General features: G+C 53.8%; 7 protein-coding genes across 7 annotated transcripts; 3 read left to right on the top strand and 4 right to left on the bottom strand.

Moving 5' to 3' along the window:
* Positions 1–98: 98 nt before the first annotated feature.
* J7T55_008449 (dad family protein) lies at positions 99–655 on the top strand (the record flags this gene model as incomplete). The annotated part of the gene is made up of 3 exons (XM_053138768.1): positions 99–338; positions 407–464; positions 525–655. 3 exons carry the CDS (start codon positions 99–101, stop codon positions 653–655), a joined length of 429 nt encoding a protein of 142 aa, XP_052997725.1.
* Positions 656–882: 227 nt separating this feature from the next.
* J7T55_008448 (grasp55 65 family protein) lies at positions 883–2,076 on the bottom strand (the record flags this gene model as incomplete). Its single annotated transcript, XM_053138767.1, has 3 exons — positions 883–1,701; positions 1,757–1,840; positions 1,909–2,076. 3 exons carry the CDS (start codon positions 2,074–2,076, stop codon positions 883–885), a joined length of 1,071 nt encoding a protein of 356 aa, XP_052997724.1.
* A 404-nt stretch (positions 2,077–2,480) lies between these two features.
* Positions 2,481–3,542, top strand: J7T55_008447 (RNA cap guanine-N2 methyltransferase; the record flags this gene model as incomplete). The annotated part of the gene is made up of 3 exons (XM_053138766.1): positions 2,481–2,686; positions 2,756–2,854; positions 2,915–3,542. The coding sequence occupies 3 exons, from the start codon at positions 2,481–2,483 to the stop codon at positions 3,540–3,542; spliced, it is 933 nt and encodes a 310-aa protein (XP_052997723.1).
* Positions 3,543–3,653: 111 nt separating this feature from the next.
* J7T55_008446 (regulator of reproduction dopa) lies at positions 3,654–9,590 on the bottom strand (the record flags this gene model as incomplete). Its single annotated transcript, XM_053138765.1, has 7 exons — positions 3,654–4,967; positions 5,024–6,486; positions 6,537–6,772; positions 6,828–7,037; positions 7,350–9,226; positions 9,284–9,414; positions 9,491–9,590. The coding sequence occupies 7 exons, from the start codon at positions 9,588–9,590 to the stop codon at positions 3,654–3,656; spliced, it is 5,331 nt and encodes a 1,776-aa protein (XP_052997722.1).
* Positions 9,591–10,806: 1,216 nt separating this feature from the next.
* On the bottom strand, positions 10,807–12,007 carry J7T55_008445 (leucyl aminopeptidase; the record flags this gene model as incomplete). The annotated part of the gene is made up of 2 exons (XM_053138764.1): positions 10,807–10,996; positions 11,067–12,007. 2 exons carry the CDS (start codon positions 12,005–12,007, stop codon positions 10,807–10,809), a joined length of 1,131 nt encoding a protein of 376 aa, XP_052997721.1.
* A 2,589-nt stretch (positions 12,008–14,596) lies between these two features.
* Positions 14,597–15,470, bottom strand: J7T55_008444 (dp-ribosylation factor family protein; the record flags this gene model as incomplete). Its single annotated transcript, XM_053138763.1, has 4 exons — positions 14,597–15,008; positions 15,134–15,153; positions 15,213–15,285; positions 15,421–15,470. The coding sequence occupies 4 exons, from the start codon at positions 15,468–15,470 to the stop codon at positions 14,597–14,599; spliced, it is 555 nt and encodes a 184-aa protein (XP_052997720.1).
* A 3,157-nt stretch (positions 15,471–18,627) lies between these two features.
* J7T55_008443 (DNA-directed RNA polymerase I subunit RPA2) lies at positions 18,628–25,673 on the top strand (the record flags this gene model as incomplete). The annotated part of the gene is made up of 9 exons (XM_053138761.1): positions 18,628–19,098; positions 19,153–20,845; positions 20,921–22,332; positions 22,578–22,614; positions 22,943–23,016; positions 23,604–23,832; positions 23,920–24,050; positions 24,105–24,407; positions 24,465–25,673. The coding sequence occupies 9 exons, from the start codon at positions 18,628–18,630 to the stop codon at positions 25,671–25,673; spliced, it is 5,559 nt and encodes a 1,852-aa protein (XP_052997719.1).
* Between the last annotated feature and the right edge of the window lie 355 nt (positions 25,674–26,028).

The raw sequence follows: 26,028 nt of genomic DNA, 5'->3' as shown, positions 1-26,028 counted from the left end.
TCGCAAGTCTAGTCAATCCACCACTCACCACCCATCTTACCACCACCTTCGCCACGACCAACAACGCCAATTGACGACGCCACTCTTGAATACTCATCATGGCACCCAAGAAGAACGCTGCTGCCACTGCCCCAGCAGACACACCAGTCTCGACCCCGGCGAAGGCACCCAAGACCGCAAAGGCCCAGTCCTCCAAGTCATCGCTGCTTCCGGAGCAGGTTTGGTCCCACTATTGGAAGACCACCGGCCACCAGACACGCCTGATCGATGCATTCCTGGCCTTCCTGATGGCCGTTGGCGCTATCCAGTTTGTCTACTACTTCCTGATCGCGAAAGATGTAAGGGCGACCCCCCTCCACCCCGGCTCTAGTTAAACAAGCAAGACTGACGTTCGGCTCAAACACAGCCCTTCAACGCCTTCCTGGCGGGCTTCGCCGCCACCGTTGGCCAATTCGTCCTGACTGGTACGTAGCAACGCTCTTCTGGCCCTGACCGGGCTCCCTTGGCTGACATGACCATGGCAGTTTCCCTACGCATGCAAACCGACGAGCAGAATAAGTCCGACTTCCCCAAGGTCACCCCGGAGCGGTCCTTCGCAGACTACATCCTCGGAAGCCTCATCTTGCACTTCTTCTGTGTAAACTACATCAACTGAGGGGGTCGTGGGCACAGTGTGGACGAGGCAAGCGGCAGAGGGGCGGCTAAGGCGATTTCTTCTATCCTCCGGAGGGGTCTCCTGGGTGGCATTTACCTGTACAGTATGACACGGAGCACATGGAGAAGCAGCGTGAAAATCGTCGTGGAAGAGCAAAGGCCAGGGTATATCTCCATTGCGCCCGTAAAACCAATTGATGAGCGTTTCTTCCGTGATCTGGTTTCTATCTATGCATCTGCCGCACCTTCCTCCCCTTCCGCCTGTGGCGTGTCTGCTGGTGGCGGGCCTCCTTTGGGTGGCCCCCCTGCCTTGGGCGGAGGAGCCAGGGGACTCTTGGTCCGCGTCGAATCTGGCCTATCCAACGCCCTGCTCTTCTCCTCCTGTTCGTTGAAGTAGTCATCCATCCCGCCGACTGGGGCTCGGTGCGCCTTTTTCTTCTGGCTTCGCGGAGGCGCGTTTCCTGCTGGCGGCGGCGCGCTCGCCATCTGAGCCGGGACGAGGAAATCACCGCCTTCAACCGGGGGACCTCCGGCCGGGGGTTGCTCAGCTTCGGCGGGCGTGAAGAAGTTTGCCGTGTCGCTTCCGGGTGCCGCCTGGCCATAAAGTGGTGTCTTTTCTGAGAACTCAAACATCGTGTCGCCCGGCGCGTCCACTGGCTCGCTCAAAGGCGCAGGTAGACGGTGTAGTGCCCCGTAGCCCAAGACACAGCCCAGCGCGCCTTCGCCGCCCCATTCGCGGCTTGGCTGCAGCGTGACCTCCCTGGTGACATCGTATTCATTGTTGTAGACGTATAGCCTCAGCGGCCTTCCAATGTGGTCCTCGACAATCTCGCCCAGCCCACTCTCGCCGTGCAAAGTCCCCTCTGGTGAGCCGAGGATGTAGTCGCTGTAGGGCAGGAGGCCGGAAAGATCAGCAGGGGAGTTGGCGGGGACGTCGAGGACGTGCCATATGTTGACGACGGCGTTCAGCGATGTCCACTGCAGGGCCAGCCCGAGGGAGGAGCCGTCGACCGGGACTGGGACGTGAATTGTACGTGTCCGTTGGCCCTGGCCACGGATGTCAGCTCTGTACAGGTGCTATAGTTCGCTCTTGAGGTCCTACTTTTGCGCTCCACAGACCTAGCGACACCATTCCTCCCGCGCAGTTGCGGACCTCTTGCGCAAAGAGGCCGGGGCTCGGATCGTCCTGCGTACGCTGATTAGCAAGTGTGCAACGCCCAGCTGCTCTGCCGACATCCGAGTGGGAAGCCATACGATCATGCGCCCATTGATACCCACGACGAAGTCAAACCATGGCTCGATCGCGAGCTGCAGGTTTGTGTTCCGCAGCACTTGGAATCCGAACAGCCCTTGCTCGTGCTGCTTCTGCCGAGGGTCCTCGCCGTCGAGGCGGGACATGAAACGGTTAAGCGCGTTGAACATCGTTGTCGTCGGCCAGGTGGGTTGATTTGTACTTATTTATACCTTGCCCTGTTACAAAATATTGAGTTCCCAACAATTGCGATCCGTGGACGAATGTTGAAGCTCGAACGCGTGTGTAGTGCACGCCATGCGACCACGTTGCCGCCCTGCGTCTCTCAGCCTTGCCCGCGGCCCCCCTGGCCCAAGCTCCCGTACCTGAGGAAGCTCCCGAGGCCCCTAGCACCGTGCCGCTAGCGTAGAGCTCTAGCAAGGTACTTGGGCACTTCACTGACTACGTGCTAGCGAATTTCACGCATTTCACTTGTTTCTCATGCAGCAAACGATGGCAGCTAGGTTGTAGGCAATATGGAATCTTTGCATTCTCCTCGAATTATTTGCATTATAGTACAAGCAGAAATTGGAAAATGAAGAAGGGGCAAGCAACTCGAGACCTCCCAGTGGGCTCATCTGGCAGCCCAACCAGGCTAGAAAAGAATCTCAATGGCAATCAATACCTCAGCAGCAAATATGGATCGCCAGCCGGTATCATGAAGCCGGCAGACAGGCTGCGTCTTACGAAAGAATGCAAGCACTATTCGTCGTATGACGAGATGCCAGAGAACTTGAAGAAGTGAGTACATGTGAGGTCCTTTGCCTCACTGCACAAGTTACGCATGAAGCCATCTGACGAGGGAAACAGGTACTGGTATCAGCGCAATACTCTATGGCAATACGACGACTACGACATACGAATGACAGACGCCGCCTGGTTTGGTGTCACCCCAGAGCCCATAGCAGTGTAAGCCCGCACTCACTCAGTCACTCACTTGGACACACCTGCTGAATCTCATCCAAACAGAGAGATCGCGAATGAGCTGGCAGCCAAGCACGACCAGCGCGGGCACAGGCCAAGCGTGATCATAGACCTCTTCGCCGGCGCGGGCGGCAACACAATCCAGTTCGCCCTGTCAGGCCACTGGGACCGCGTCATCGCCGTCGAGTACGACGCGGCCACGCTCGCCTGCGCGCAGCACAACGCCGAGGTGTACGAGGTGTCCGACTACATCACCTTCGTGCACGCCGACTGCTTCGACTACCTCAACCGGCTCGTCAACCGGCCCGACACCCTGGACGACGCGCTCAACGTGCGGCCGGGCCAGGGCGAGGGCGGCGTGGCGCTCGCCCGGGGCGTGGAGCTCTTTGCGAGCCCGCCGTGGGGTGGGGTGGGCTACGAGCAGACCGACGTCTTCGACCTGGAGGTGATGGAGCCATATTCGCTGACGCACATAAGCGCCGCGTGCCGGCCGATGGCACATGCGCTGTTCCTGCCACGGAATGGAGACCTGCGGCAACTTGCAAGCTTGATCCCCGACGGTTCGGCGGAGAAGCTGGATGTGGTTCAGTACTGTGTCAAGGGCGCGAGCAAGGGCCTGGTCGCTTACTACCCGCCCGAGAATGAGCATCAGGCTCACGAGATGTCAGGTTGAATAGGCAGGGCATATCACTTTTACGACGCAACATCTTTTCAAGATCATATCGGTATCTAGTATTTCTCGAGGTATCGTCTGGAGACCGATCACAAAGCCCATTTAAGACCGTCACAGCGCCTTCACAATAGTGGACTCATCGAAGAGATCCTTCAGCAGTCCTTGAACACAGCCCTCCCAGTCCATAGGAGTCATCGCATACGTTGACTCGAAAGCAAAAATGCTGAGTTGAGCGAAAAACGGTCTCAGTATCTTTGCAATCAGCTCTTCCCTCCTCTCCAGGTTGACATCGTCCTTGATACCACCAGCTCCTAGTAGGGGCCGCTTGCGAGGGCCTTGTGCTGTCAAAAATGCTGTATCTTCAGATTGTGGGTGTGGTGTCACGATAGCGGACCCCAATTCTTCGGACAGCTCATCCACCAGCGCGATCGCTTGATAGTTGACTGGCCGATACACTGCATCAATCGTGTCCGTCACGAAGAGCCATTCGTGAAGTTGGAAGTCATCGGGGGCCACACAGATGAGCAGGTCCAACAGCTTGCATGCTTGCAGCACCGAGCCGTTGTTATACATTTCCGAGGCAGCACTGTGGTCGGGTGCCGCCACGGATGACACAGAGGCGTGCAGCTCTGCATTGATCACTGGCCAGATAGGAGCCAGGTGTATGGCGCTCGTCTTGAGGACGAGGGCGCGGACAACCATGAACAGCTCTGCCCGCGTGGTCGATGATGGGGATGAAGTAGCCGTTGCTCCTAGTAATTCGACAAGCTTGTCTAAGATATTTGGCAATTCTGTAACAAACGTGTCTTCCGCTGCGGCCAAAATCAGTGTGGCTATGCGGCGGAGATTCAGTTGCGTCTTTCGGTCAGCCTCTAGTCTTGCCGAGGTTGCGCCTACGCCGAACACTATTCCTGCTGTTGTCGGCGCCGTAATTCGGCTGAGGAGTTCTGGTAACCGATCTTTGTCCGTGACTGTCCACTGCTTGAGCAGAGGTAGCCAGTCATTTTGAACCAATGCTACATTCGACCCAAAGAAACGAGGATCGTTGAACGCATCGGTGACGTCCCTCTTCCAGGTCTTCTGATTGTTTGGCAGTCGCGTGAGCTCCTGCAATAATACCAAAGTGCTCTTAGAAAAGGTGTCGGGGAATGTCTTCGCGCGTAGTGCCGGTCCAATCACGCTGGTGGAGATGGACGTCGCAGCCGATAGCACGCGATCATTTTCGACTAGTATTTTGGGAAGGTCTGGAGCAATTGAGGACAGTATGGACACAACATCGTCCGCACGTTCTTGAGGGTTTCTGCTTGGTGTAGCTTGTCCGGAAGCCTCGAGACGCTTGGGCTTTTCGGATGCCCCATTGGTGGTATCTGAGAAATTCACAGGTCGCGTCGTGAATAGCGCAGTTAGTAATCTGAGAAACAAGTCCTGTAGCGAAGAATGTCAGTCATCTAAACGTAGAGATTCTAGAAGGATGTCCCTACCCCCAGTTCCCGACGCATCTTGCGTTGCTCTCCGAAGTTTGTATTGTCGACCTTAACCCCCAGGATGGCAGCAAACTCGAGAAGACTTGGCAGTGTCTGGCGATGTGGAAATGGATTCGTCAACAAATCTTTGAGGAATGTGATGCAATCCTGCCAAATCTCGTCCATAGCATCGTCCTCAAGAGATCTAGCGTAGTCCACCAAGAAAATGACAATGTCGGTGTCCTGGAGGTCCAACGTAAGATTCGATTTTCGTGTTGGATCGAGCGCCGTCGGATTGGTCCGGCTGTAGATAGAGTTGAATATCGCCGGTATAGTGTGTTTTGGTCGTGAGCCGTCAAGAGCAGGGAGAAGGTTGAAGACTTCGACATGGGGCTGTGACGCAAAATCGTCCAAAGACTTGCGCCATATGTCGATGACCGTCTCTAAACATTCTAGCGTTTCCGCAGCGAACAAATGTTCAAGTAGTCTGCGGGCGCGGTTCCTCATACGCAGAGAGGTGTACTTGAAAGAAGCCATAGAACTCGTGGCCTGTGCTGTCGCGTCACCCCCTTGGCCCCAAGACCAGATTCTGAAGCAAATTCTCACGGCGTCCTGAAAAGCCAACAACACGGTCAACCTATCATTCGCCGTAGCACTCCTAGAGTGCAGGGACTCGGTCGAAAAGACGCCGGACACCATGTTCCCAAAGAAACCTTGTGGCTGGTCCGGGCTCTTAACCACCTGAGTACGGGCCTCTTCCAGCAATAAGCTATCATGGCTCCTGGCTAAAACATGCTCCAGCCCATTCAAGAAAGAGATCAATGTCGTTTCTGGTGCATCAGTGTGATCTTTCCAGTCCTGCTCACGGCCCTTGAACATCTGCTGCAAGCTAGTAAACGTGTCACCGATCTGATCGCACAACGTCCCAACGAGCGGAATCAGCACCTGAAATATGGTGTCGGCATAGTATGGCAAGCATTCGGTAAGAAAGCTGATCCAGCTGTCCAATACTGGCCGACTACTTGGCGAAGACAGACCGGCTTGTAGACATTTGAGTAGTGCTGGTGGCGGGGGAGGAAGTCGAGATGTTTTGTCTGCAGACACGGATACGCGGTGGTTTCCGATCTCACCAATTGGCTTGCGTTTCTCCGCGGTCGGCGAAGGTGGAGGCTCGGTAGCAAGCATCTCTCGAAGTTTCAGAGAAGCGAAGACGACATCTAGAAGAAGGACCTGGGCATAAGGATCTGGGCAGTCCAGAGACTGAGAAAGCCGCTCGATTAAGACGTCTTCTAGATGCAATCGTGCCAGAGGCGCAGCATAGGGACTGAGGAGGATCTGGTGGAGTACCACCAGGGCACTTCGAATAAGCTGTGTGACTCGGACTTTTATCTCACTTTCCCCGGATATGTTGTAATGTGAGATGCACCTCAGGCAGACCTGCAACAAAAAGAATTGAAGAGTCACGTCGTCTTGAGTATCGGCTGTAACAGTCAGCATCTGCCAAAGTATCATAGACTCGTGTTACACTCACTGATTTCTGACAAGCCAGGGAAATCATCAGCAGAGATGGTTCTGGTGGCAAGTACACTCCAGATTGCGTCAGGCGCCCAACGGAAAACGTTCGAGATGGTCCTCAAATAGTATAAACAGAGGTCAAGGTCGTCGTTCTCAGTGAAGTCCTTCCTCGTGTGGGATGTGCCAGCGTCAACAGGGGCGCTTCGCAGAAACTCCAATTGCAAGAACTGTGAAGTGAAGATGTAGAATATCCTTCATAGGTCAAGAATTAGCGGCAGTTTTGGTCAGTTGGAATGGACACACTCACTTGTCAACACCAACTAGAGTATTCAGCCACGTTTTGACCGCCATGAACAGCTGAGTCTTTTCCTCGGAAAATGCGTCGAGCATCAGAAACAGCGGGCGGGTCAGCATGATCTCGTAATTGTCTATTCCAGCAAGTCTCGGGAAGGCCGAAAGATCTCCATAAGGAGTTTTTGGGGCTCTCCTATCTGAGGTAGAAGGGTTGTCCTGCAGACTATGTGACCACAAGATACTGAACCGTCGACCAGGCTCTGCAGGTCGAACAGGGAAATTTCCATTCACATCACTTTGGCTCATCAAAGCACAAATAGCTGCCTCGATATCGCGATTCTGCGGAGTCAAAACCGTTTGAAGTTGCCAAAGACTCCTCACAGTCTCAACATGGTATCGCGGCTTGGAAGCAGATAGGTACGACCAAGCATGCTGGACCAAAGGTGTGACAAGCTCGGAAAGGTCATTGTGAGAAATCCGGCCGGAGGCGAACAAATGTGTGGAGAGGGAGAGGATAGACGAATAGGTCACAAACCGCAATGACCCCTCTTCCGAGGCGCAGGTATGAAGGGCTGCAAGTAGACGAGCATTATCGAATGGAGAGTCTTGCGGCGTCTTTGAGACCAGCATCATCAATATGCGGCACTTAACACTGAGGTCTGCTGCTGATTCTTTCCGCATCAAACTCTCGCATCCCAAGCTGCAAGACTTTTGCAGTAGAAGCTCCCCTACATCACGGCGGGTTAATGGTGGTTTTGAAACGTCCAAATTACCCTGCTCGTGGATGTAGAAATCTCGAATCTTCAGCAAAACATCTAAGTTTTGCGATTTCGCTAGTGACGTCGAGTCTGAAGACGTGCCTTCTGACTTGGACGGGAACGCCCGTTCAGGCACAATATCCAGCAGGTCGGCCACAATACCAAGCGCCGTGGTGACCAGGTCATCATTTTCCGAAGACGAAGTCACTGTTGCTTCTCTTCTTTTCGCGTCCTCTATCATGCAAAAGATCGCGAGGGCAGTCAGTGGAGCATGAACTGTAACCATTTCTTCCTCCCTGATGTTGAAGTGTTTGATTATGAATTGGACCAGCGCAAGTTTGTCTGACCGCTCCGATGTGGTAGAATCTCCGGGGCCGATTGCTTGGGCCATTTGACCCAGTATCTCGCCATAAATCAACCCACTTTCCACACCGTCGAAGAAAGTGCTAGCACTACGCAGGACTTCAGAAAAGCCCAATTCGCTCGAGGTTTGATTCTTGAAATTTCTGACACTGTCCACGATTGGCAGGAAGATCTCTGGCACAACAAGACCACCAATTTCCCATCTGTCCATGAGTGATAGGCAAATGCGGTATGGACGGGCCTTCTCAGCTGCAGTAGTCTCCGGGGCGTCTTTGATCAAAGCCAACAATGACTTTATAAGTGGCTCGAGTCCATACTCCTCGAAGTAGCTTGTCCTGGTCGATAGGAGTCCGTTGTGATGTGCCGACGGAGAGCTGGGGGATTCTGGTCCGTTCTCGGCTTCACCAGCCTGGGGTTCTGGGCCTAGGAGCCATGTCCAGAGCCTCCTGTTCAGACTCATCTCTCGCCTGGTAACCACTCCCGCGGCAGCTTTAAGGAGCAGCTCCAAATCACCCGACTTCACTCGCTTCTGGAGAACCTTTGAGTGTAGAGGCAGGTGAGTCACCAGCAGATCTAGAAAACCTCTCTGAATGAGCAGTTGCTCATCGGCGAGCCCCGCGGCGAAACATCGTAATAGTAGTCCGGGTTCTGGCGTGGTCACTAATTGGGCCAGTTTTGAGGACAGCTCGAGCTCCTCATTCTGTATCGAATTGTCTGCGTCCCGTGGCTCTGGCGTCAGTGAATGACCCAGCTTGGGCAAGCTCCGCACGAGGTAAGCAAGAGCCCCAGGACGACGACTTTGGCCTGTGATGGCCGCCAAGAAGAAGCACTGCCAGAAGTAGTCATCTCCAGCCGAGTGTATAGGCGTGATTTCTTGCGACTCTTTTGGTCGTATGGCTTTCTTGAAACTCTCCACGAGCTTCAGTGTTCGATCAAAGTCCTCCGCAGTCTCCTCTTCCAATCCTGGCAGCAGGGCGAGTATGATGGATTTCATGGCAGGGCGAAGAGACCGAGAGTCTAGGTCGAGGAAATGACGCTCGAGGAGGTCCAAGAACGGCGTCCGCACGGATAGGGAGGCAAAGGACAAGGTGGGCGCAAGTCCGGTCAGGTATAGTGGGAGGTCTCGCGAAAGACCATCCTTTCCGATGATCGTAAAGACGTAGTTGTAAACTTCAAGGGCCTTTTGGTGGACGCCCGACGGAAGGGAAGGGTTGAGGCATTGCGACAGGCGTTTGGCAACTGTTGCCTTGGCAGGGACGGTGTGTATGCTTTGGTTCCGAGCTTGGAGTGCCTGGGATTTCGACTGTCAGCTACACGCGCGAGGCACCTAGAACTGAAGGAGTCGAACTTTGAGGAGTCTGTTTAGGAAAGAGATGTAGTCGGCCCATTCCTGCAGCGCAGTTTCGAACAGTGTGAGTGCTCGGTCGACGCCTGCAGCGTATTTCCGGTAGGCTTTATCTTGGTTTGGCTGGTCGTCCTCTGGACAGGGACACACGAGATGTCAGTCAATCGAGCCAGCCCTATGGCGCGTACGTAAATCGGAGCATGGGCTCACCGGCGCTGAGTTGATTCCTCCATTGTCGCGGTGGGTTTGGGGAATCGCGAATCGAGCTCTCAGGCGAGATCGACCTGGGCCCGCCTGGTTCAAGGGACATTTTCCGTGTCGCAAAGCGTAGTCGGCTTGAGGACTGAGAACATGGGGTTCTCTCGGCTCGATGTGAAATCCAATTTCATCGCTACACCAGAGGCCGACGGGGGAAGAGTCGAGGCATTCTGGAGCTCATACACGCAGAGAAGGCTACTTGTCCGTCGAGGGTTTGCTTGCGTACCTCGATGTACGTCAAACACCCTGGCGCAAGGGGGTCCTCAATGACAGAAGCTCCAGACCCCTGTCATACCTAAGTGCCCAGCTATCGACCCTGACATCCTTGTAAACGTTGCCTGCAAGCTGTACCTAAGTACCTGAACTAACGCAGCATTGTACCTGACAGTCGTATATTTGAGCCACTCTTGAGTAACCTGCACCTCTCTACCCAGGTTACATTTAGAATGCTTAGATTTTATCTTTTACTCAGTTCGAGACCGAAGCAAATTAGGCCAATTACTGCCTTGGTGGTCCAACAAGTTCGTCACTGCATCATCAGCCCTACCCGTGGTATCGCTGCAATGGGCTTCACACGGCCTTGACAAGAGATCGGCCAACCGTCGCAAATTCATTCTATGCCGTTTGCTCCAATGTATACTTCCAGCCTAATGAGCGTTGTCTTGCTCTTACGACAGTCAAACCAATGATTCTTGAGCACTGCATATCAAGGCTACTTCCAGGACAGGAACGCCTCCCTTGACGGTCTCATACTCTTACATCGTAGTGGTCACAATGAGACACCAGCAACTGCTATTTAGGGGAGCCAAATATCTCTTGAATAATGGGCGGCCTAAGTAATCGCATTGTCTCCAACATGGTGATGATTCCACACACGGAGAACCTAGGATCACTAGGCAATCCTATCAAAATCACCAACATGCCTTGTGGGGAAGATGATAGTAAGGAATCTCTCAATCTGCCGCAAAGGCTCAAGAGATCTTTCCATAGCCAGGAGTCTACTTGCCTATAGAGACGCAGAACATTATGCAGATAAAACCATCGTGACTTCTCGCACAAGCACTCTTTCAACGTCCAAGTGATATTGTTCAATTCTAACCGTCTATTGACGCATTTGGACATACCATTGTTGTCATTCGAAGCAAGAACCTAGAAGACACTGGATTCTGCGACATCAATGTTGTATATACAGGAGAGGCCATAATATCCAGCCACACGGTAAGACCCTCGTAGAGAAAGGCACGAAGTAAAGATCTCGGCACACCTCATTAGAACTCTGTAAAAGCAAGTTCATATACAAAACCTAGAGTCATCTTGCCATGCTGCACCATGTGAGCATAATTCACAGTCGCTAGTGTGTCATCACTCGTGTGTATGTACGGCGAAGTCTTCTCGAACGGTGCCTCGATGACAAACGCAGACTGGTACCCGGCCTCAGTAGCGGATGCAAAGTCGGAGCTGAAGACCACCTTGTTAGGGATATGTGCGCAGTGTAACGACTGTTTTCGGATTGGGGGCTTCAACTTACCAAGCATAACCACATTTTGTCTCTGTGTATGGTATGTCACAGTAAGACTGAACAACCATCTTGATGAACTCGGTCAAGTCCTTGTTCACATAGTCTGTCACTACCCCAAGGGTCTCCGTCTGCATGCCAGCCGAATATCCAGTCATATCCTGCTCCAGCATGGCAGCCACATCACGGCCTTCGGCAGCGTAAGATTCGAACACAGCCTGCGAGCCCAACAAGCCCGCCTCCTCGGCGGAATACCAGTGGAACTCGACTGTGTTGACAGCCTCGCCAGCCAGGACCTCCGGGGAGGTCAAGTAGACACGCAGCGACTCCAGGATTGTCATGGAACCCGAGCCGTTGTCGTCCGCCCCAGGGGCACGGGACGTCTGCTGGTTGGAGGCCTTCCAGTTGACGCTGTCCTGGTGGGCACCGATAACGATGGTCGATGCAGTTTTACCAGGGATCTTGGCGATGATGGAGTCCTGGTTCCATTTCGGGTGCGGGAACGCCTCGACGGTGGCACCAAGGCTCGATGTCACACCTGCCTCGACGAGGGTGGTGTTCACGAGGTCGAGAAGCCAGGCCGAGGACTGAGCACCGTATCCGCCCTTGTAGTAGCGGTTTTGGAACCCGGAGAAGGTCGTCAGGCGAGACTTCAGGAGATCGGTCGATAGGGAGCTAAAGAGCGGCTTGATGGCTGCACTGTGTGATGCCGAGCTTGGGTATGTGTACGTCTTGGCTGCGGCTGCAAGGCTGGAGGCGCCAAGGTTCGAAGAGTATGTCTTGTCAATGAACCCTGTGCCCTCGAGGCGAAGGTTGCGCTTCTCCTCCTGCGTCACCCATTTCTGCTCTGTTTCGAGCTGGACGAGGAAGGTCTCTTCACCTTCCTCCGGGCGAGCAGGCACTGCTGCAGCAGCAGCGAGGCTGAGTAGTTGAAGGAAGACTTGGGCCTTCATTTTTGTCTCTAAAGAGAGGAATACAGTTTAAAGAATGACGGGGAAGGGATCAGGCTGACACTCCTGGAGCTCTTGGACGAGTCCTGCACAGATGGCATCCCGCAAGGGATTTCCATATTTAAACCCATTTATACCGACACATCCGTACCGCATAAATCACTTTACTTCGATACGAAGGTTGAGGAGTTCTCTCCTGCCTAAAGAGGCATGTCTCCTTCGCAACGGGCCATCTGCAAAGATCATCACGGCCAAGAAAAGCCAAGCCTCGAGGAGCTTCCTGAACGGGAGAAGACAAGGTGACATGATTGTTGAGGCTCCATTCCACGTGACATTCGGCCTGTATTGATATCCTGCGACGAATTAACAGCCGGCTTCTTTCGACTCTGGCAATGTAAGCGAAGGCGGTACCAAACCAATGCCCCGGTGTGATGGCCCGAGGACGTTGTCCCGGCCCCGGCCAGTCGAGGGCTTCCAGTGGGGACATTCAGCTTATCCCATCTTCCTTCCCGGCACGGTTCTCGGACTGGAGGGAGAAATGAGCGTGATAACGTGACCACGCATGATGCTATGATTTCGTGCAGTAGACTGGACACCCGATCACTATGCCGCTTCTTGAATGTCAAGTGGTTAGGATCAGGGTTGGACCCTGGTAGTGTTCGCACCCACCCCATCCGAGGGAGGGAGGAGGCAGTGGCGCCTCAACCAGATTTCTCACAGCTAAAAGTGTGGAAGACATGAAGAGCTCTGGCATCAATCCATTGTCTGCCAGCAGAAAAGACACACTTTCAGGAGGCCACCGAATCAGAAAGCTTCATCCAAGACCCTGAGATTTGATTCATGGAAGTAATAGACACAATTCTTCTCAAGCGTGGCAGTTGGCGGGCCAGGATGTTGCTTCCCGCCTGCGTGGGAAAAAAATACGCATGCACAGATACCTGGTGAGCCCTGAACTGGCGAATATGAGACCTGCAAACAAGAGTTCTCCGAGACATGCATGCATTGGAGAGAGTAGCTGCGTGTCCCCAGGGAGCAAACTTGGCTCCCCTGAGGTTGACGAGAGCAATAAAAGTTGTGAAGCACAAGACACGCGACGGACGAACCACGAAGTTGGCTACGGGACAGTGGGTGTGCGGTGTCGCGCTGTGCTTGGGTTATGTGTGGTGTCCGCTTGCTGGCTTGCCGCTGGGTGCTGGTGGATGTTGTTTGGATGCTGCCAGTTGCGAGTGTGCCAGTGCCAGTGTCCAGTGCTGCGCTGTCAAGCTGCATCATGCACGACCACGTCAACGGGGTTTGCTCGCCCCTCCACATCTGCCCCAGACCGGCATGGTCCATTCCCCACGGCGCGATAGGATGAGAATCCTCACCGAGCATAAAAAAAGGGCGCGAGCGGGAATCTATCTGGGGCCCTGAGGGCGGCGCGAGGGGGCCTGGGAACGGGAGAGAAAGCTTGGGCGGTATGTCGAATGGAATAATAAAAGCACACGTCGGCTCGGCAGCCAATCAGTCGGCGGAGACGGCCTTCTTGCTGCTCTCGCGATGCGAATGAGGACGTGCCAACTCACACTTGCCGCACAGACGGGTAAGACTTCAAGAACCCCCCCCATCAAATCGTCTTGGAGTGCCGTCCTTTTTTGGCCCATTCTCTTCCCATCTCTTTCGCTTTCTCAGGTTCGCCTGCTCAATTCTTTTCAGCTCGGCTGCCCCCCCTTACTATCTTCTCACCTTTCCTGGATTGGAACCTCGCTCATCAATCGCATCGACGTTAGGGTCTCAGGCTGGTCTGAGCTTTGGGCAATTTCCATCTTCGTCAATTTCCCAGGATCTCCCGTCCATCCCATCTCCACAACCACGTTTTTCTCTGCTGTCAACCTCTACGTCCTTTTCTTGCTTCTTACTGTCATCTCGCGTCTGAACTCTACGTTTTCACGGGGACAAGTGTCATCAAGTGATTGAGATTTCTGGTATATAATTCTCATGCTGATGCTGTGTGGCTCATGCTCATGGCTTCGTCATCGTTGATGTGATTACCCAGGTATATCCATCAGAAATCCTCAGAATGTTCAAACTACCCCATGCGCGTCGCAGGCCATGCATAAAAGTTCTTTCGCAAGGTATGTGTGCAAGGAAAACAAGCAAAGACACAAGAAAACCCAGGTGGACTTGATCATCGTCCCGAGGCGACCGCCCCGAGCATCACTCTTCTCGTTTCCGATGGTGACGGGAGGTGTGCTCCCGGCCCGTGGGGGCGTTGCCTGTGATGCGATGGAACAAATGTCGGCAAGTGTCCTCGGGAGTCAGGGAGGAATAGGCGCAACCTAAGGCAGTCCAGATGGAGGAACAATGTTCAGAACAGTCCTCGCAGGCGTCGCAGGCCCTCCGAAGAACCCGTGTGGTGGAATATTTTGGTGTGAAGTGGTCGTTGCCGGCCAAGATGTTGAAACGTCTTTTCGAACCCAGAGCTTGCCCGCCGCCGCCATCGTTACAAGGCCCCACTGCGCCAGAAAGAAACGACCGACTTGATCCTGGGATATTTACCCAAAGCAATGCCGAGTCGGATGAGAGAAAGGAATTGTTCGAGGCCGGTGCCCCTCATCTGCTGTGGGCAAACTTCACCAGCCATTGGAGAACCGCGTCGAGGTTGGTCTCTTCCTTGGCGGAGATGCCATAGCAGGAGACTTCTCGATGGCCGATGCTCTTCAGGTCCATGGCGTCAATCAGCTCATCGACAGTCAACTTGTCCGGAAGATCAGACTTGTTGCCCAAGACGAGAAGAGGGATGCCCTCCAGGGTCGGACTGCTCATGACCGAGTGCAGCTCTTCACGCGCCTGCGACAGGAGGTCTATGTCCGCGATGTCCACAATGAAGACGATCGCGTTGACACCACGACAATACCTCTCCCACATGGTCCGAAATCGAGGCTGCCCTCCCAAGTCCCAACACTTCAGGGTCACATGTCCCTGTTGTACCTTCTTCATATTGAAACCGACCGTTGGAATCGAACTGCGAGTCGACTCAGTCAGTCAGAGTTGCAAGGGGTGCCGCGTTCATGGGGAAGGCGCCGTCAGGAAGGTGCAAGCGTCGCGACAACTGCTGCAGTCTGTTAAGGGACAAAGGAATGCGCTTACTCGATGGTGAATTCTCCGCCCTGGAAGGTAAACTCGTCAGGGTCATGATGTGAGAGCCGGCTCAGGAAGGGTCACTTACCGATAGCACTCTCAGCAGAGAAGTCTTCCCTGCGTTCTGGAGTCCGATCATGGTGACGTCCATCTCGGTTGCCCTGCGAAATATGGTCAGAAGGTTTCGGCTGTTTGAAGCGACGACGGTGGTCCTGCTAGCTGTAGAGCAGCGAATGCAAGTTGCATTTTGCAGCCGTGCACCTGTCGGGGATGTTTCGTCGCCGATGTAGGCTTACCAGAAAGTTCTGAGTAACCAGTCGTACACCTTCCGGAAAAGGCCCGCCATCGTGCAAGTTTATTTGACACTTCAAAACTCGAGTCTGGTTGTCTATGATAGCACGAGGGAGGTTCAGGTTTAATGTGTGTGAGGCGGGTAGGATGAGCCCGAGCGTCGAGTGATCTTGAGCTCGCCGAGAGGAGATGGTGAGCAGGCGCGGGGTGCGCGATCAGCCGGGCTGCTTTCAGGTCCCTGCCCCGTGGTATTCTTTTTTTGGCTTGGCAAAGTGCGCCAGTCGGGGAGGATCGCTAAGGCGAAGGGTCGTCGCAATCTCGCGAACTTTGGACGCTCCCGGGGCTCTTATGCGATCAGCGGACAGTCGTGACTCTATTGTCGCGCATCGAGGATTATTGAGTGATATGGGTGTGCCGGCTTGGTGGGAGCGCGAAAACTCTCCACCTCGAAAAATGGGGGCACAAGTCGATGCCGGACGGGGTTCCTTGTGTTGGGACGTGCGAAAAGGGAGCAGCGGCTAGGACTGGGGTTCTATTCGTTAGAGTGGAGCTGTCAGAACAAATGACGAGACCTTGTAAACGCGGGACGGGGTTTAGAGTAGCAATTGCAGATGTGAGGAGCGCATGAATATGAAATACATTGGGCACTTGGACAGGACAGTCCCGAAATGGCAGAGAGACGCGAGGAGACGAGGTTGGTATTCAGATAGGTAGGCGACAGAGGAGCGCAGCACAGTGACCGGACCGATCTATCTCTTGCCCTGCCTTGCCTTTCGGGCCCGTAGCACAGAACCCGCGGGGCAACACGAAAAGACAACCTCCCCGGGAGAAGCCGCCCCAGGGGGCAACAATCGGCCAGGGTCTGGTATAGTTGCAGTGCAATGCAAGCGAACAAGTGGACGCCTAGAGCGGTTTGGTGACGCGAGCAGCTCCAAGGACGGTCGACGGCGGTCTGGGGGCGTCTAGGTCGAGAGCAGTGTAAGGTATGCAAGAAGACGTGAGGCTGCCGCTGGGCACTCCAAGATACCGCAGGGACTGGTGCAGACGCAGACGAAGACGGAGATGAAGAGACGGGTGCTGCTGGTTACTCGACTCCGGACACTGCTTGCTGCTGGGGTTCGTGGCTTGGGATCTGCGAACTGTCGATACATACACATACCTCGTGACAAGTGGTTTTGGATGGTGAAGTAGGCACCAGAGGGCGTCACCGAAGGGAGCTTGATGAAGATCGCTCTGCTGTGGCGGTCCAGGTGACCGATCTTTCAGGGGAACAGAGAGGGCGTGCCGGGTTGCTGGCCGAGAGAAGTAAAACCGCAGCAAGACCGTCAAGTGAGAAGATGCACAATGTCTAACGGCGGGGTCAAGGAGCTCGGGATGATTGGGCGGTCGGCCGTCTTATGTGTGCGACCCCCAGACAAAGACCCAATAACAACCACAATCTGCGCCTTGGACTCGTGCGTAACCAGAATCACGGGCAGCAAGGGATGGAAGAGGGTGCAGGGTTGTAATACAAAAATTTAAAGTGCTCTGCCCTACCAAGAAGAGGCGTTTCGGCAGCGGCAAGAGAGGACGAGGACGCAGAGGGGGACGGTGGTCGAGCGGGGCCCTTCATGGACCGTGTGGGCGGATGACGAAGGCGATGATGATGGCGGTGGTAGTGGGCAGTTGGAGTCGAGGTGAAGAGAACCTGAAGGGTCAGGCCCGGCAACGAAAATTCGTCAGGAGCAAAGGCAGGTCGGGTAGCGGAGTCTAAGGCAAGGCAAGGCAGGCAGCATGTGTGTGTGTTATGCAGGCTCTCAGGTTCTGGTGCGGGAGTAATCTGCACCATGTCTGCACCATGTACTATTTCGAACGCTGCTGGGGACGGAGCCGTGGGTGCTAATAAGGTGAGGTGGAATTGGGCTGCAAGGTGATGCAGCTTGACTGCAGGTGCATGCATCGCCTCTATGCTCCGCGCAGTGCACCAGCAGAGCCGTGGCAGCATCGACACGCTGGTTGGCTCACGGAGCACCTCGGGACCAGCTTGAGGCCGCAATTCGGGCCTGGGTTGGGTCGACAACTTGGGCCTTGATGTCGCGACGGCTCTTCCTGGCCGGCAGGGCACACGGCGATTCGCCGGTGGCCTTGTGGTTCCATCTGGCATCCATGGATAGATACCTCACCACACCATGCCCTCCATCTCCCTCTCCCAATCCCCTCAGGCCTCGCTGCGAACCTGTAGTACACCAGGTACCCAGCTAATAGCAGTAGCAGAACACCATCGGCGCTGTGGCCCGTGGGGATTAGTGGATGGGCCGACAAGAAAGAAGGGGGGTGAGGTGACACTGGTTGACCCTGACCGGCTGGCTCTGGCTGTCTCGCCTCTTGACCCAACCTGCCAATCTGGGCAGACATCCAATGGCGGCAATAACTTGTCGGACACACGGCTGTCTGGTGGATGCTGAGGTCGGCTCAGATCTCGAACTGGCCCCATGGCCGCCCAGCAGACTAGACCCAGAACAGCATCCTGAGTGGCATGCTCGTTTGGGACAACCGGATGTACCACCCAACGTATCTAGCATACAGGACTCTGCTATTGTGGGCTTGGCAGAGGGATAAAGAAGACCCCTACCGAGTCTAGGCCCCAGGATCGATTCATCGCCGTAGGCGAAGCCGTTCTCGTGAGGGCGTGCTTCCCTCGCAGTGGGGTCATCCGTCTGGTGCTCAAAGTCTCTCAGTTTTTCTGTGGACAGAACAAGTCAAGGCATGTGGCCAGCCTCAGATCCTCTAACGGACCGCGGATGGGACCCTGAATGGAAGAGTACCACAGTACCAATGTAGACTAGAGGCGCAAGGAATAGCTGGCTGGGGCAGTGGACGAGGAAAGCAGGGGTGCCTTATCGTGGCCATGGCCGATAAGGAATTTCAAATCTTTTTTTCCATAGAATCAACTCTGACTTTTTATTCCCGTCTTGCATCGACTTATGGAGCTCACCCGCCCTTCCCCTAGTCTGCTCGGGTTATTTTGACAGAGGGGCAACACTCTACGACGCTTGCCAGTCCGCCTCTCCTAATTCATTGCAAGCATTGCCCCTTCTGTCTGCTACGGCGCAGTGTAAGTCTCTGCCCAAGAACACCGGTCCAACACATGCCTTGACGATGCTGGCCTTGCGGCGACCTTCGAACTGCCCCTCGTAGCTCATCTGACATCTTCGCAGAGCAAGCAGCCGATCATGTCTCGCCCAAAGACCAAGACCGAATGGGACCACCAGTACAATACTCTGCGCCGCGAAAACCTTTTCCGAAACCCCCCCACGGATCACACTGCGTACCCTCTTCTCCAGATCGCTGTCAATCCCCACATCGAGTCTTTCAACGCACTTTTCCCCTCGGACGGAAGGCCAGGTCTCATAGCACATGGATTGGCGGATATTGGAACAAAAGTCTTTTACGACAGTCCCGATGGGTCCTCTGCGAACGCGAGAAACAAGTTGACGGTCCGATACAAGAATGTACAACTTCAAAAGTCAATGCTTCCGCCGTCAAACAAGTTCGCAAAGACTCGCGAGATCTTTCCTGCCGAGTGTCGTGAGAGGCATGCGACATATCGCGGCAAATTGACAGCGACTCTCGAATACAGGATCAATGATGGCGACCCGCACGAGTTCGTCCGAGAACTCGGGAATATGCCTATTATGATCAAGGTAGGGACATTTCTGCCCGCATGAGTCCTCAATAATAATCTCACAAGTCACCAGTCAAACAAGTGCCATTTAGAAAACAACTCCCCGGCACTGCTTGTGCAAAGGAAAGAGGAGTCCGAGGAGCTGGGCGGCTACTTCATCGTGAACGGAAACGAGAAAATCATTCGAATGCTGTTGATGAACAGGCGGAATTACCCTCTCGCCATCAATCGACCCAGTTTCACGAACCGAGGGCACGCATACACTCCTTATGGCATTATTATGCGATGTGTACGACCGGACGAGACATCACAGACCAATGTCCTCCATTATCTGAACGATGGAAACGTGACCTTCCGCTTTTCTTGGAGGAAGAACGAGTACCTTGTCCCAGTCATGATGATTCTGAAGGCGTTGGTCGAGACAAACGATCGGGAGATATTTGAAGGCTTAATCGGTCCGGCAGGCTCCAAAGGCACCGAAAACACGTTCCTGACGGACCGTGTTGAGTTGCTCCTCCGGACGTACAAGAGCTACGGCCTTTACAGCAAGACCAAGACCCGATCATATCTTGGAGAGAAGTTCAGGGTCGTTCTTGGCGTTCCAGACAACATGTCTCACTATGATGTGGGCACGGAATTCTTGCGCAGGATCGTGCTTGTTCACCTGGGCAATGTGAACGTCACTGAGGAGCAAGATGCTGACAAGTTCAAGATGCTCCTGTTTATGATTCGGAAGCTATACGCCCTCGTCGCTGGCGACTGCACGGTTGACAATCCCGATGCGGTTCAGAACCAGGAGATACTATTGGGCGGCTTTCTTTACGGCCAGATATTGAAGGAACGTCTTGATGAGCTCCTCTCAGTCGGCTTAAGAGCTTCACTCAGAGACTACCTGAGAAGGAAGCCTGGCAACAACTTCATGTCTCAACCGTTTTCGAAGGATTTCCCGGCTGCAATATTCCGAAAGACGACAGAAAACCTTGGTCAACTTTTGGAGTACTTCCTTTCCACGGGCAATTTAATGAGTCCTTCTGGATTGGATTTGCAACAGACATCGGGCTTTACTGTGGTCGCTGAGAAGCTCAATTTCCTACGATTCATAAGCCACTTCCGCATGGTCCATCGTGGTAGCTTCTTTGCTCAACTCAAAACCACAACAGTCCGGAAACTGCTGCCAGAGTCTTGGGGATTCTTATGTCCGGTCCACACCCCCGATGGTGCTCCTTGTGGCCTGCTCAACCATCTGGCTCACAAGTGCCAGATCATGACGAGCAGTGTCGATGCTTCCCCGATTGCTCAGCTAGCTTTCGAACTTGGTGTGGTCGGAGTCTCGTCGGCTGCGACTGACGAGAGTGTTGTCGTGATACTGGATGGAAAGATCATAGGCTGGTGCACCCCAAAGGAGTCCAAGAGAATCGCCGATACTCTGAGATACTGGAAGGTACAAGGCTCTCACAGAGTACCGAAGTCACTCGAAATTGGCTATGTGCCACCATCGAAGGGCGGGTCATATCCTGGTATTTACATGTCCTCTCAACCATCGAGAATGGTGAGACCGGTCAAGTACCTACCGCTGGGCCAGGAAGACTTGGTAGGCCCGTACGAGCAACCATACATGTCAATCGCCGTTGTTGAAAATGAGGTTATCTCTGGGGAGTCGACGCACGTCGAATTCGATCCCACCAACATCCTGTCCATCTTGGCCAACATGACACCATTCTCCGACTTCAACCAATCTCCTCGAAACATGTATCAATGTCAAATGGGTAAGCAAACCATGGGAACTCCGGGAGCAGCCATTCGTCACCGTACAGACAACAAAATGTACCGTTTGCAAACAGGACAGACGCCCATCGTGAGGGCCCCTCTCCACAATGCGTATGGCTTTGATAACTTCCCCAACGGGACAAACGCTGTTGTCGCAGTCATATCTTACACTGGCTACGATATGGACGACGCTATGATTATCAATAAGTCCGCGCATGAGAGGGGTTTTGGACATGGCACGATCTACAAAACGAAGAAAATCAGCCTCAAAGACGACTCGAGAACGAGGTCATCTACAACAATAGAAAAGATGTTTGGTTTTGCGCCCAAAGGAACGACTCGGTCATGGCATCGTGACACGCTCGATGAGGATGGCCTCCCCTATGTCGGTCAGGAGGTGAAGGCTGGTGACCTTATCTGTGCATGGCACACTGTCTCTCCCGACGGACAGGGTGGACTCGAAAACAAGGATGGCCAGACGCACTTCGAAAAGTACAAGGAGGACGAAATTGCGTACATTGAAGAGGTCCGTATAATCGGCAGCGAAAATGGCAACGAGCCCGCCCAGAATCTATCGATCAAATTCCGGATACCTCGATCACCTACGATTGGCGACAAGTTCTCCTCCAGACACGGTCAGAAAGGTGTTTGCTCTCAAAAATGGCCTGCCATTGATCTGCCATTTTCGGAATCCGGCATCCAGCCCGACGTCATCATCAACCCTCATGCTTTCCCGTCTCGCATGACCATTGGCATGTTCGTCGAATCACTTGCGGGCAAGGCGGGTGCATTGCACGGCCTGGCACAAGACTCGACCCCCTTCAAATTCGACGAGGAGAATACGGCCGGCGATTATTTTGGCCACCAACTTATGAAGGCCGGCTACAATTATCACGGAAACGAGCCGATGTACTCGGGGATTACTGGTGAGGAGTTTGCTGCAGACATATACATCGGAGTTGTCTACTACCAGCGTCTCCGTCACATGGTGAACGACAAGTACCAAGTGCGAACCACTGGTCCAGTCGTCCCTCTGACGGGTCAACCCATCAAGGGCAGGAAGAAGGGTGGTGGTATCCGTGTGGGAGAAATGGAACGAGACGCTCTACTTGCCCACGGCACTGCGTTCCTCTTGCAAGATCGTCTCTTAAACTGCTCAGACTACACGAAGTCGTGGGTCTGTCGGAAGTGCGGCTCGTTCCTATCCGTGCAACCAACTGTCACGCCGTACGTGGGAAAGAAGAAGACCATCGACACTGTCCGCTGCAGGAATTGTGCTCGACGCCTTGACGATGAGACGGATCTTACCGAGCTGGACGGTGAGATCTGGGAAGACGGCCAAGGTGTTCAATGGGTCGGCGGCGAGGACACGACCGTCATCGTCGTGCCCGGCGCGCTGAAGTACTTAGACGTGGAACTTGCGGCCATGGGAGTCAAGTTGAAATACCACATTGACCCAGTTGACAAGGACCGCCCTGGGAAGCGGGTAAAACGGATTGGACTGGACGAATGGAGACAAGGGGCACCGGCGTTGGCAGTTTCTTCGTAGGGGAGATGGCATATAGCAGACTCATGATTTAGCAATGGTCTAATTTTATGTTGCACCGACATTGGTGAAAGACGCCCACGATGAGGGTGACTACGCCAGGAAAGCCATGGGGCTTGCTGTCAAATGTTAAAATAATGAGTTCGTCATCACTATCACTGACACCCTCACTGACAGCGCCGCAGCCTTTCGCTACCGGCGCACTCTCCCGTCCTAGACAAGGTCGCACATGGGAAGCCGCATAGCCGAGCGTCTTGTTGAGCCCGACACTCATGCGTCCTGCCGTCCGAGGACAGCGCTGCTCGACGGGCCATGTCTTGGAAAAATCTCCTTTTGTCCTCGCGTCACTGCTATCGCTGCAAGTCTCCTATCACACTCCTTGGCGAGGAGGGATGACTGCCGTGGTCTCCCAAAGGGGGGAGATAGAGGGAGTGCCTTACGACTCGGGGCCTCGGCCTCTAATAGACTTCTTTGCTTTTTCGCTAGAGACGGCGTGTTTGATTGCGGAAAAGCACGATCGGCAGTCGTTCTGAATAGATGAACGGCATAGTGGGAGACCACGATTTGCACGGCTTCCGGATGGCCGGCACACCATGCTTCGTCGACCATGTGGTCTCTGCTCAGGTTCGTTTGCGTTGACTTATATCTGGAAGGGAGCACCAAAAACTTCGCTTCCATCCGAAAGGTGAAAAGCCTTCGACACTCGGCTGGAAACAGCGTGGATTTCAGAGCAGCTCCTTCCGCCCTAACTTCTAATGCTCTTGGACATCCGACGGTCACTCCTTTCTCCTTTTGAAATGGGTTTGCGTCTCATTTGCTGAGAGATTTGAGACGACTTGGTCGTATCGTGATCCATTCACTGCCACTGCTCCTGTGCTTCTTTGGCACCTCCACCATCGTTTTTCGTTCTTTGTCCCACTCCTTGATGTCTCCTGACTGACAGACGTGCTATCCAAGGACTTGGACTCGCTCTGTCGCATGCCAGTTCTCAACACGATACTCCTTCATATTGTCTCTCTCTGAACTGGCAGTCATCCCAACCAGTCGCTCTGCCGACCCAAAGATCACGCTCGACGCCCACCTTTCATTTATCGTTCATTCATGCCTCTCTTCACCTAAACACAATCATGTCTCCTTGCGCGCCACTGACTCACGGCCTTTGCATTCTTTGCATTCTGTGCTGCTGCATAATCTCACTGGCTCTGGGCCAGTCCTACAACTATGGTTTCGACGTCACCAGAGCATACAACACAAAGCGCCAGCTCGGAGAGAACTTGATTATCACCACTGGCATGCCCGTTGGCTCTGGACCTGTTCCTGTTCGACCCAATATTCGCGATCTCCAGAAGGACCCTGACAAGTGGGCCTTGTACATACTCGCCCTCGACATGATGCAATGGACAGACCAGTCGCAGCCCACGTCTTGGTTCTCGATCACCGGTATGTTGCACTGTGCTGTCTTCCTTCCGAGGCCCGTGGATCACCCTAATCTTCTGTCCGATTCTGACGCAAAATGGTTTGAAACAGGAATTCATGGCGTACCGTTTGAGCCTTGGAACGGAGTATACCCAACTCCTGGCAATGAGATGGCTGGTTACTGCCACCACACGGATATCCTCTTCCCAACATGGCACCGTGCTTATGTTGCCTTGTACGAGGTAAGTAATGGCATACCATTTGGCTGATTCATGTCGCCATATGACATCTCAAAGCGTCCAGACGCTTTACTGATACGGAGGCAACAGCAAGAGCTCTGCGAAAGGATGCAGTTCATCGCCACCACGTACACTGGAGATGCAAAGAACCGCTTAGAGTCTGCTGCCGCCAACTGCAGAGCTCCGTATTTCGACTGGGCCGCACTGCCCCCGTCTTTGGACAGCATGCTTCCTGCTAGTATTGGGAATAGTCCTAAGATTAATGTGTCCGGGCCGCATGGAACGCAAATGATTGCAAACCCTCTTTTCTCCTACGGGTTCAACCCTCCTAATCGAGAGGTTTTCCAAAACATTACACCAGTGAGCGAAGTCATTCACTTTTTCTGCAAGGGAAACTCATTCTGATACAATCCGCAGTGGGCAGACTGGACTACTACAAGGAGAGCTCCGACTGGCCTCGCACCAGACGCCCTGTCAAACAACTCCGCCATCAATGCCAATCTTGTCAGGTACACCATTCAGAACCAACAGAGGCTCTACAATCTTTTCACAAATTACGATAATTACACCATATTCAGTAATGAGGGCTGGGCCGCAGATACAACCAGCTATGACTCACTCGAATCCCTCCACGACAACGTTCACGCCTTGCTGGGAGGATATGATGGCCACATGACCATCGTCCCCTTTTCAGCCTTCGACCCTTTATTTTTCCTTCATCATTGCAATGTGGATCGCATATTTGCCCTATGGCAGGTATTTCACCCGGATGCATGGGTTGTCCCCGAGGTCGCCCGTTTCAACTCATACACTACATCCGTTGGACAAACTCTGGACTCGTCGTCGGCCCTGACGCCGTTCTACGCCAATTCTAATGGGGGTTTCTGGACTTCAGATATGCTTCGCGATCCTACGGCTTTGGGCTATACTTATAGCGAACTGGCCAACTCAGGGATATCACTGTCTAACAGGACCTCGATTCTCGAAGGGCTGGCTCAGGTGACCAGCATTGTCAACGACCTTTATGGCGGTTACAGTGTGAACAGCATCAGCATCCAGTCCAAGCGCTCCGAGAGTCACGTACGTCACAGCCGACATCGCCACGATAGATGGCACCAGGGTCAAATGTACGGCCGCCGGTCCACGAATTCGCTACCCGTCACGAAAATCATCTCTGAGCAGGGCAGATACCGGGAATGGATTGCAAACATCCGAGTTGTAAAGCAGGCCCTAGACGGGCCCTTTCAAGTCCGCCTGGCCTTCAACGGCCCAGGCGAGCCTCTCGATGTCGGCTCCATGGGCATCTTTGCCTCTCCCCCAGCCATCGCCAGCATGAAGAAGATTGCGCCGGGAGCAGAGTTCATCACCAGCACCGTGCCTCTGACAGCGGCCCTGGTCGACGAAGTGGCAGACGGCACGCTGGCATCCATGGACCCCGGAGACGTCGAACCGTATCTGCGCGAGTACCTCGCGACCAACATCGTCAAGGGGGACAACACAGAAGTCGACCCGGCCAGCGTGGCGGGGCTAAGCATTGAGGTTGTTAGTTGGCCGGTGCAGGCTGCCTCGAGCGAAGCACACCTGCCCACTTGGGGTGAGGCGGACTACAAGATCCTCATCATGTAAGAGACAGCAGGATGGCTTGGGGTTTGGTACATGGAACCTTTTTAATTGCAACTTTTCGGCCTTCCTTCGGAATGAAAGAAAACTCACTTTTCACTAGGGGAAGACTATGTCCCCGCGATGTATCATATTTCACCCTTCTTTGACGATCAGCTCTGGGGAGACCACCCTGAAGTTTATAGTTGAGCCGTCCCAGCCTGGCAAGGCGATGAACTAATTTCAATTATAATCCATACATCGCTGCGATATGTCAAAACTGGGTGGAGAAAACGCTGCAATGTCTCTCCGATGTGATAAAAAATGGAAGTGATGATACAGACCGTGTGTGATACATCCACTCCATTCGTGCCGGGAGGCT

The sequence above is a fragment of the Diaporthe amygdali genome, assembly GCF_026229845.1.
Source record: "Diaporthe amygdali strain CAA958 chromosome Unknown NODE_4_length_2575358_cov_65_588622, whole genome shotgun sequence".
Lineage (NCBI taxonomy): Eukaryota > Fungi > Ascomycota > Sordariomycetes > Diaporthales > Diaporthaceae > Diaporthe > Diaporthe amygdali.
Note: the sequence above shows the minus strand (reverse complement) of the source record. Positions and strands in the feature narration are given on the sequence as shown.